The sequence below is a fragment of the Borostomias antarcticus genome (assembly GCF_949987555.1).
Source record: "Borostomias antarcticus genome assembly, chromosome: 20".
In the NCBI taxonomy this organism is placed as follows: Eukaryota; Metazoa; Chordata; class Actinopteri; order Stomiiformes; family Stomiidae; genus Borostomias; species Borostomias antarcticus.
In genome coordinates this window covers 11,731,149-11,742,724 of record NC_140253.1, presented here as the reverse complement: position 1 = coordinate 11,742,724, position 11,576 = coordinate 11,731,149, and the positions used below count along the sequence as shown (strand labels likewise).

General features: G+C 45.4%; 1 protein-coding gene across 1 annotated transcript in view; it reads left to right on the top strand.

Annotated features, from left to right (window-relative positions):
- The window catches only part of naa15b (N-alpha-acetyltransferase 15, NatA auxiliary subunit b), a gene marked incomplete at its 3' end in the record, with an annotated part of 31,546 nt that extends 22,856 nt beyond the window's left edge, over positions 1-8,690 (top strand). The window contains exons 15-20 of the mRNA XM_084454605.1: positions 942-1,135; positions 1,346-1,454; positions 2,902-3,000; positions 6,456-6,599; positions 7,246-7,343; positions 8,493-8,690. Of these exons, the coding sequence (XP_084310731.1) occupies positions 942-1,135; positions 1,346-1,454; positions 2,902-3,000; positions 6,456-6,599; positions 7,246-7,343; positions 8,493-8,690 (842 nt within the window). The remainder of the gene's footprint in view (positions 1-941; positions 1,136-1,345; positions 1,455-2,901; positions 3,001-6,455; positions 6,600-7,245; positions 7,344-8,492) is intronic.
- Positions 8,691-11,576: the final 2,886 nt, after the last annotated feature.

The following is an 11,576-nucleotide window of genomic DNA, read 5'->3' as shown; positions in this document are numbered from 1 at the left end:
TGTCATTACATTACATTACTGTCATTTAGCAGACGCTTTTATCCAAAGTGACTAAAAATAACTGCATTTAACGTAGGAAAAGCCAATGTTCTACTACTTGCCAGAACTCACAAGTGCATCTCCTTTCTAAAATAAGTGACTAAGAGCATAATCTAGGGCTGAGGCAAAGTGCAAGAATAGCAATCTAAAATACAATAGGTGCTTAAGAGGGAGGATCGTGGCAGTACTTCTTGAAGAGATGAGTTTTGAGCCTGCGACGAAAGATGGGCAGATGCTGTCCTGAGGTCAGTGGGCAGTTCGTTCCACCACTGCGGGGCCAGGACAGAGGAAAGCTGTGACCTTGTCGATCGACCGCAGGGACCTCGGAGTGACGGGGCAACCAGTCGCCCTGAGGTAGCAGAGCGTAGCGGTCGGGAGGCGGTGTAGGGTTTGACCATGGCTTGGAGGTAGGAGGGGGCAGTTCCTTTCATTGCCCTGTAGGCTAGCACCAGAGTTTTAAACTGGATGCGAGCCGCTACAGGGAGCCAGTGTAGGGAACGGAGGAGGGAAGTTGTGTGGGAGAACTTGGGGTGGTTGAACACCAGACGAGCAGCAGTGTCGGCAGTACGTCGAATAGGGACAGGAATTTCATGGGATTCTGAGATATTTCATCATTTGAGATTTCTTTTCGGATATCCAGATAGTCTAAATGATCTATTTTATACTGCCCTCCCGCCCTCCTCCCTACCCCTGTCCCTCCCTCTCCCTCCTCCTACCTCCCTCCATCTTTCCCCCACGCCAACCTGACGGTCATGCCTCTCATTTTCTCTCTCTTCTCTCTCTCTCTCTCTCTCTCTCCCTCTCTCTCTCTCTCTCTCTCTCTCTCTCTGTCGGTCTTTGTCGCTCTCTCTGTCTCTCTCTTGCTCTCTGTCTCTCTCTCTGTCTGTCTGTCTCTCTCTCAGCCAACCTGTCAGACAAGGAGCTGAAGAAGTTGCGTAACAAGCAGCGGCGTGCTCAGAAGAAGGCCCAGCTGGAGGAGGAGAAGAAGAACGCTGAGAAGGAGAAGCAGCTGAAGAACCAGAAGAAGAAGAAAGAGGACGACGACGAGGAGATCGGAGGACCCAAGGAGGAGCTGGTCCCCGACAAGCTGGCCAAGGTGTGTGTGTGTGTGTGTGTGTGTGTGTGTGTGTGTGTGTGTGTGTGTGTGTGTGTGTGTGTGTGTGTGTGTGTGTGTGTGTGTGTGTGTGTGTGTGTGTGTGTGTGTGTGTGTGTGTGTGTGTGTGTGTCAACACCCTCATCCCTGTTCTGTCCTGGTGGTGTGTGTGTGTTGATCTTGAGTCATGACCCAACTCCCCCCCCCCCCCAGGTAGAGAACCCACTGGAAGAGGCCGTGAAATTCCTGACGCCGCTCAAACACCTGGTCAAAGACAAGATAGAAACTCACCTGCTGGCCTTCGAGATCTACTTTAGGAAAGGTACACACGCCTGACGCCACACACTCACATACACACACACACACACACGCGCAGAAAACCAGTCTGAGTGATAAAAATGGATTGAAAATGGACGCTTAAAGGATGTTCAAAGCACCAAGGCACTCTTCTGGCAAAAAAAAAGTTAAAAAGCAGTAACTCATGAGAGGGTGTGGTATACTGAAGCAGTAACTCATGAGAGGGTGTGGTATACTGAAGCAGTAACTCATGAGAGGGTGTGGTATACTGAAGCAGTAACTCATGAGAGGGTGTGGTATACTGAAGCAGTAACTCATGAGAGGGTGTGGTATACTGAAGCAGTAACTCATGAGAGGGTGTGGTAAATGGCCAATACACCACGGGTTGTGCTGCGGCGCCTCGTGCTGTCGACCAGCACGAGGAAAAAATAATGGGAACAACATTAAAATATCTTGGTTTACAGACAAGACAAAAAATCAATAATAATAATATCCATCTACAACATAGCACCACATGCATCACAACAGCTATCTACTAGATCTGAAGTCAATTTCTTTGTTTAGTCCTGGGTATTAGCCGGCATTGGATAGATATGAAAAGTTTATCTCTGCAACAGTATTTTCAGTCAGTCACCACCCTGAATATGCTTTTTGATGGTTTCCAAGTCTTCAACCATCAGGCAGTCTTGGTTGCTGTGATGTACATTATAAAAGTGCTATTAAAGTCCAAATGGGCTTTTCTAAAGGCATTCTAGTGCTCAGAGACTCTGTCTTTCAGTCCTCTCTTTGTCCGGCGTATGTAGAAGCAACCCCAGGTACGAGATGAGCGCTACACAACAAACAGTTCATAAACGTTTTGATGTCATACCCTATGAGTTAAAATCACTATTGTTTACGTACCTTGATATCTTATCAAATGCAGGCCACAAGATAGTCAGGACTAAATGAAGAAATTGACTTCAGTCCTTCTTTGTAGTGGCTGTAAGCATGCATGCATGTGGTGCTATGTATGGTGCTATGTTATAGATGGATATTATTATTATTATTATTATTATTGCTTTTTTCTTCTCTGTAAACCAAAATATTTTAATGTTCCCATTATTTTTTCCTCTACTGTCTCCACGCCATCTAGTGGTCAGACTTTGCACCTGTCACTTGTGAGGCACCGTGGGAGTCACCCGTGTTCAGTGTCTTCCTGCTCATTCCTGCTCAGGTGTTGAAATAGCATCTTAATAAAGGCTTTTAAACTTTTTTGCCAGAAAAGTGCATCTTCAGCACGCCTGTCTGAACGTCCGAGCATTCCTGTCCTTTTCTACTGAAAGGTTGTTGGAACAAGTCAGGATTTTTCTTTTTTATAATGTCATCGATGTCATTGATACAATGTCATCTCCTTATCTCTCTTTCCACACACCTCTCCCACTCTCTCTCTCTCTCTCTCTCTCTCTCTCTCTCTCTCTCCATCTCTCTCTCAGATAAATACTTGCTGATGCTGCAGTCGGTGAAGCGAGCGCTGGCCATCGACCCAGACGACCCCTGGCTACACCAGTGTCTAGTACGCTTCTTCAAAGCAGGTGAGAGAAGGCCACTCGCGCCGTGTGCTCGACTAGCACTCTCGTTTCCTTCTTGGTGCTCTCCGTTCTCTTTGTGTACAACAGTGATATTGTGTGTGTGGAACAGTGTGAGTTAAGGACTGATGTTCTGTGTGTGGAACGGTGTGAGTTAAGGACTGATGTTCTGTGTGTGGAACGGTGTGAGTTAAGGACTGATGTTCTGTGTGTGGAACGGTGTGAGTTAAGGACTTCTAGCAGTCTAAGGGTTCGAACTATGTAAATATGACTATGACTAGGTAGCATTTATGATTATATGTGGTTATCACAAATATGAAGGAATATGTATTTAATACATTGAATCAACTCGTATATGGGGCACCATCCTGTTCTGTACAGTGAAACAGATAAGCTTTATCAATAGTCTAATTTATCAATATCAGTCTGAAGGAGGAGGTCTTGATGCAATCAAGTGACCTGGGATGTGATGACGCTAGGACGTAACGTGAGGTTAATAATATTTATTGAAGTTATCAATCAATCAATCAATCAATCAAAGCTTTATATGTATAGCGCATTTCATACCCAGAGCCAACACAATGCGCTTTACAGAGAACAAGGGAGGTGGGCATACGATCCACCCCTACATATTCCAGAGGGAAGCAAAAAAAACTATCACCCGGGGGCCAGATAAGTGAGCTGTAAAAATTCTTCCCTGACCCCTCTCAACAAGGCGATCGAGCAAGCTCCTGGAATATGTTTGTCTACCGGCTAAGAACATTTATAAAGCAATACATTACATTCAATTATGTTTTCAGAGTAAAAGAGGCTAAAAACATCATAGGAGAGACATGGCAAACACTGGTGTATGTCTGTGTGTGCGTGAATGTGCCTGGGCCCAGGTAGAGGCAGAGGTTGGGGTAGGGAGGGGGTAGGAAAAGGATATGGACCCGGGTTAGGGTGAGGGGAAGGGAGACTGGGCCCAGGTCCAGGCCTAAAGCCGGAAGTCGACTGGTGTATGTCTGTGTGTACGTGTGTATGTGTTAACTAAATGCTACGACATCCACAGCAGACACAGGGGTATCTATCGGACTCAGGGTGGTCTGCTGGTGACAGTGGGGCATCCACTGGACCTGGTTAGAAGATAGGAGGGAGAGAGAGAGGCACTAGGGAGGCAGAACAGGGTTAGTAGCACATAGAGCCATAAAAGCAACACAGATATTAAAACAGGCAACCTGGAGCAAGCTCCTGGAATATATTTGTCTAACGGCTAAGAACATTTATAGAGCAATAAGTTATACTAATCAATTATCAAAATAATATGAAAACACAATTCAATATTAGATGGAAAACAAATGGCAATATGACAACACAGCAGAAATGAAAGGAATGATGTCATAGATTATCACAGCCTATCCTATATCCTGACTGATGTTCTGTGTGTTGAATCGTGTGAGTTATGGACTGATGTTCTGTGTGTGGAACAGTATGAGTTATGGACTGATGTTCTGTGTGTGGAACAGTGTGAGTTATGGACTGATGTTCTGTGTGTGGAACAGTGTGAGTTATGGACTGATGTTTTGTGTGTGGAACAGTGTGAGTTATGGACTGATGTTCTGTGTGTGGAACAGAGCATGTGAGTGGAGTGAGAGATTAAAAATCCCGCTCCAGGCTCACAGACTATAATTTAGCCTCGTTACAATGTTGTTTTTTAAGTAGGTTAATAAAAACAGACTATTAGGTTACATATTTTTTACTAACAAAATTCACAGTCACATTCAGACTCACAGTTAGTCAGTATATAACATTATACCATTGCTTGGGTGAAAAGGCCTACTCAATTCTGATTGGCTGGATGGGTGTGCGTTATTTTTCCTAGAGTCTCATCATTGTTCGAAATTAATGCGCTTGTTTCATTGACAGAAAACACAGTAAGCTACACAGGTGCATTCTGGATCCAGCATTCTTCAAACTTGTGGCCTGAGCTAGCCTGGGTCCAGACATTCGAATCCGCCCACTCAGCCGAAGTTGCCTGATTCTTGATCTCAGTGGAGTGTAACGAGTTGACGTTCTGTGTGATATCAGGCTAGGTCTGAGTTGACGTTCTGTGTGATATCAGGCTAGGTCTGAGTTGACGTTCTGTGTGATATCAGGCTAGGTCTGAGTTGACGTTCTGTGTGATATCAGGCTAGGTCTGAGTTGACGTTCTGTGTGATATCAGGCTAGGTCTGAGTTGACGTTCTGTGTGATATCAGGCTAGGTCTGAGTTGACGTTCTGTGTGATATCAGGCTAGGTCTGAGTTGACGTTCTGTCTGATATGAAGGTGTTTGCCTTCCACTCTTCACGCCAGGTGTAGTCCATTGCTGCAGGAGACCCCGTGCGGCAGGGGAGGCTCCTCTGTTGCAGTGAGCCTGTCGTGGAGCAGGTGGCGCCCGGCAGGCGAGACGTGCTGTGGTTCCTGTGCGGCGGAGGCCAGCGGGCTGGATGCCTGCGAGGATGGGAAGGTTGTCCACAGGAGTGGGACGCAGGCATCCTGTCACGATGCGCAAGGCTTCGTTGATAGGCGGGTCAGTGAGGCGGGTGTGAGCGCTGCGGCACCAGACCGGTGCACAGTATTCACTGGTCGAGTAGACCAGGGCTAGGGCTGCAGTAGACGGTGTTTTTGCGCCGACACCCCAGCCTGATCGGACCAGTCGCCTCATCAACGCCACACGAGCTGTTAACTTCTTGCGCAGTGACTCGAGGTGTCGGTGGAACGGGAGCGACCTATCCAGTGCCTCGCCGAGATAGGTTGGTTCGGCGCACTATGGCAGGAGTGTTCCATCGATGTGCACTCGGAGCTCACGTTTGGCTTCTGTTAAGGTGGAAGGCCGCCGACACCGTCTTTGCCTCGCTGAGCTTCAATCTCCATTTCTGGAGGTATGCCGCTAGTATCTGCATGTCCTGGCTCAAGGTCACATCCACGGCCTGCCAGTCTCCAGGGGAGTACACCAGCGCAAGGTCGTCTGCGTAGGCATACTTCCTGGAGACTGTGTTCGGCAGGTCATAGGTGTAGATGTTATATCAGACGTTCTTTTTGATATCGGACTAGGTCTGGGTTGGTGTGATGTGTGATATCAGGCTAGGTCTGAGCGGCTCTGGAGCAGAATTGGAGCAGGAGAGAATGCCGACGCTCTGACTTTTTGAAAACACGCTCCACTGAACATCCACCCGCTCCGCTCACATGCTCTGGTGTGGAATAGAGTGAGTTGTGGACCGATGACTCGCCAGTGTAAAAATTAATGAAGTGACGATTTGTGTTTTCTTGTCCTTCCCTCTTCATCTTCCTCTCTGTCCCTCCTTCATTCACCCTTTCCTCTCCGCCTCTCTCCTTCTCTGCCTGCTTCCACGCTTTGTACTGCTCTTCCTCTCCTCCCCTCCCTCCCTCCCTCCTCTTCATGTCCTCCTCCATTCACCCCCCCCTCCCTCCCTCTGTCAGTGTCTGAGAGTAAGGACCTGGTCGATGCCGTGCGCACCGTGTTGAAGCAGGAGATGACGCGCTTGTTTGGAGACAGCAACGCCAAGAGCTTCAACCAAGCCTTCCTCAGCAAGCACTCTGACTCCATACCACACCGGGTGGCAGGTAGGTGGCTGGACACGCACATAAACACACACACTATACACACCGTGTACACACACACACACACACACACACACAGACACACCCTTATATTAAGGTGTTTATTGATACCCATAAATAATACAGTATTAAAAATTTAAAATACAGTATGTTGTATATACACACACACACACACACTAAATATCTAGCTGCGTACCTAGGACTGGAATGAGGTGCTGATAAGTCACTGTAAGGACAAGTGATGAAAATAATTCCAATCTACTTGTACCCTTACTGGTTATATATGACAAATTACACTTTCTATTCTTATATTCTATCCTATTCACACACACACAGCCCAGCCAATTAGGGCCCATAGGCAGCTGCAGAGGGACTTGTGGCCACTAGGAGGCGTCCTAATCCTTATCCTTCCAGAGAAGCAACCTGAGTGACCTTCTTCTCTCACCTCTCCTTTCTTTCTTTCTTTCTTTCTTTCTTTCTTTCTTTCTTTCTTTCTTTCTTTCTTTCTTTCTTTCTTTCTTTCTTTCTTTCTTTCTTTCTTTCTTTCTTTCTTTCTTTCTTTCTTTCTTTCTTTCTTTCTTTCTTTCTTCCTTCCTTCCTTCCTTCCTTCCTTCCTTCCTTCCTTCCTATCCTTCTCTTCCTCCTGTAGCGGCCAAGATGATGGTGCACCTGGACTCTTCGACGGAAGCCAAGGCTGTGGAGCTGGCCACTGCTCTAGACGAGTCTCTCAACAACAGATCCATTCAGGTGTGTGTGCGTGTGTCTGTGTTAGGGCTGCTCGATTATGGCAAAAATCATAATCACGATTAATTTGATTGATATTGAGATCACGATTATTTAACACGATTATTCATTGAATTCTTTTTTTTAATCAAAAGTTAACATTTTCTTAACAAATCAAATTATACATTGACTTTGATAACAATTAATTTATTAAATGTTGACAGTGGCTTTTCTTTTTAACAATGTTCTTTGGATTAGATACATTTCTCCCATGGGAGACAAATAGTGAACCTTGACCTTGATAAATAAATAAATAAAAGTGCCAAAACTGATAAATAAAGAAGCTTCAAAGCAATGCCACCACCACAGAAGAAGACTACCTTGGAAAAATAATTTCACTAGGACAGAACGCGTCTAAATAAGTTATTTAATCGTAGCGCCGAGGCTTCAAAACCCAGCATTTGTTAAAATAGACCCTTTTGCTTAGGAAGTGAAGTTTCATGTTCATCTGACACTTGTAAATATGAGCGCCTCTCCTAAATAGGCCGACACCGATTTATTTTGACGGCAAAGTGAATGGAGCAGCAAAGGACTGTTGTCTGGCATGAGCGAGCGGAATGGGACAGCGGGACTGAGAAGGGCTACTTTGAGGGGCAGCTACGACTGCGTAGCAAATTTTACACACCGTGTCAACTTGGTCCAAATCTGTCTCCGCGAACCCATAGTGTTTCCACACCACTGACGTTGTTTTAGCTCTCTTGTCCACCTCTCTTTCTGCTTCCATAATCTTCTTCTTGTCGTGTTTTATTCGAGAGGAGCATGCGTGCACCTCGCTTGACAACTCGTCTCACTTTGAACTAAAGTGTTTGTTTTGGGGCTTTGGGGGGTGGGGGAGGGGTCAAGCGCAGTATAGCTCTACAGTGTAGGGTGCGCTTGATTTGTGCAAAATCGTTTTATGGCGATTATTTTGTTTTAATGATCGTTGACAGCCCAAATCTTAATCTAGATTAAAATCCGATTAATCGAGCCGCCCTAGTCTGTGTGCGTGTGTGTGTGCTGGATCTACTCATATCCCATTATAGTAAATGAATGACTGGTTGTTTAGAGGTCATTGAGGATGATGACATGGTGGATGATCATGTTTTTGCGCTCCGCTCCACTCATCCCTCTCAGATCTGTCAGGAGGTCCTGGACGGCCTCCGCAACGGCGCGTTGGGCGAGGCCAAAGAGAAGGCGGAGTCTTACCGCGTGGACTGTCATAAGCTCTACCCCTACACCTTGGCGTTCATGCCCCCCGGGTACGAGGAGAACGCCAAGATCGCCAACGGTGACATCTCCATGGAGACCGAGGAGCTGGCCAATGACATGTGAGCGGAGGCGGGGTAACGGGGGAGGAGGAGGGGGGGCAGGAGAACCGGAACAGGCCAAACGCGGGGGACGCCGGCTGGACGCCATTTTCAAGCCACTGCTGAGGAAATGGAGGGGATTGGGTCGCTCCTTGACTCCGCCCACCTCTCTCAGACACGACCGACCAGGACCGTGTGTGTGACAGGTTTTTTTTAAGAGGAGGAAGATGAGAGAGAATAAATATGTCCATTTACATTTTTTCATCTTGCCGATGACTGACTACTCTCTAACTGAAAATGAATAAAACAAACACAAAAAACGTATCAAACTGTTGAACGAACGAGACCCACAGACAATTTCTCTGGAGAGAAAGATGAACAGATACAAGGACTCTGGAGGAGGAGGGGTGCTGGTCAGACAGACAGACAGACAGACAGACAGGCAGGCAGACAGGCAGAGAGACAGACAGGCTGCTGCATTCTGCTCCACATTTCCTTTGTTTCAAACAAATCTAATTTATAAAACAAATAAATTATATAAAGATGTCTAAGAGATATGGGTTGGGTTTCTGGACTATGCGATGGATAAAGCGTGTTTTGGGCTCTATTCTTTATATTCCAGTCAATCCAGGAAGCGAATCAGAAAAATCCCAATTCCACTCTTCTAAATTCCAAAGCTTCTTATCAGTTTACTGTGGAGGTAGAATGTAAATAAAATAAGCTGCTGACTAATGGAACGTTGTGCAGTTCGCTTCCTGGACTGATAAAAGGAGAAATGGAATCGGGCCCAGCCCTGCTTAAGGAGTATAGCAGTGGGAGACGGTTGTTACTTCTAGCGACAGACCCAGGATCATATCTGGTTGTCAACCCACTCATGGTTACTGTTTGGATATGGGATCAGGTCGTCTGATCCCAGACCTGTCCTTAGTGGCCGTGAACAGTTAGCTAGAACCTAGGGCCAATTCCAGATCAACAGCTGGTCTCTTCCTTCAAGGCACATCAAGACCTGAATATACTTGGCGATGGAGGGTGAAGTGGGACTAATACCATATTGATAAATCTAATCCCAAAGTAGGGTTAGGTCTTCAATACTAAGTAAAGCAGATGGGTCCAAGGGGTTGATTTGGAATTGGACCAACATATTTGGGCATGCCTTAGCCAATCAGAAAAGCTCCTCCCAAAGGTAAAAAATTCTGGAGATTACCAGACAAAGGTCAAAAGGTTACCATGAGGGCAGTATAAGTGACTAAATGTGTCAGTTGTTATTTCTTCCCCATCACCCCCCTCTCTGGAAGTACAGTAGGACCCCACTCATCCGAACCCAAAGGGACCGAAGGTCGTTCGTATCTCTGAAATGTCCGGATGACAAACTTATATTAAAATGCACCAAATTCAATAAGTGGTATACTTGTTTCATATAGACTCATAATAGACCGATAAATACCCTTAATTACTTGTGAAAATGCATCAAAATTGCAATCAAATAGCCAACTAAACTCATATAGCCTAGCCTATAATAGACCTACAGTAGCATATAATAAAATAACCGAATTTCCGCTTGAGTGCGTGCTTTGATCAAATACAGTACTTTATTCTCAAATGAGGCGTAGCCTACGCTGCATCGATAGGCTACTGTATTCGCAGAACAACATGGTATAGCCTAAAAACAACCCAACATTAGAACAATTAGAGCAAATGATAATCAATAAATAAATAAATGAAATGACAGACAAGTTGTCGTGTACGTACTGTGTTACTATTGTAGCCTAAAATAAAGTCTCTAAAACAACCTATGTAGGCTAACGTGGCCTAGGCTGTAGGCTATTATTTAACAAATACAGTAGGTCTAGTAGGGTAATCTACATGCCCACAACACGTCTGTGTTCCTGAAGTCCATTAACTGGGAACGAAAAATGACTCGATGCTCCTCTGCTTCAGGTTGCTGACGCGCTTTCTGGCTACCAAGGAATGCAGCTCTCGCGCAGCAGACTCGTTTGCGTTTTGCGCTCGACATTAGATTAACAAAGAAATGAAACGTGACAGTAGGCTACAGCCTACAGGCAACATGTAGGTCTACATACAGTTCTGTTTTTATTCACAGTAGGGTACAGTACTGTAATAAAAATACCACCAGTAACCAGATAGCAGGCAAAAAAAACTACAAACGTTTTTTAAGCCTGTCCGGTAGACCGGGAGGTTCGGATCTCTGAAGTTCGGATGAGTGGGGTCCTACTGTATGGTTCCAATGTGAAAATGAGCTCGTGATGTATTTCTGGAGTTTTGTATTAAAACAAAAGAAAATAAGCTTTTGGACATTTGTATATTGTGGTTTTCCTGGTTTAGAACTGTATGGAGATTTGATTTGCACACCAGATCACCCACAAGGCACCATTTATTAATCCTACTGAACTCTAGATACAGTTCCTGCCCGCACACACACATACTCTCTCTCTCGCACACACACACACTCTCTCTCTCTCTCTGTCTCACACACCGTACACATACATCAATAAATACAGTCTCACTCTAACAGATCTTTCATTCCTCAGTCAGAATGAAGTGGTCTCTGGATCCAATCCCACTTGGCGGTCCTGAACCCATAACCACCTGTAGCTTTGGGCTTTCCTTTTTTTCTAAATATCATAGTGTTTGAGATGAAAACACAGGACCTGCAGCAGTGTGTTTGTTCACTGAATTGAGTGGTTATCCTCTCTTCCCTCTTCAGGGTGAGATCTGTCTCTTCTCCTTTTTTCAGTACAATAACAAGCCCATGTCAAACGCCTACCACATATACAATGCAATAAAAGTATTTTTAAAAATTAAGCTAAACTGTCTCCTTGTGTTTGTGATTCAAAGTTCTATTGAGCCTGAACTTGAACTCAGTGATGGAATCAGAACAAACACTTAATTT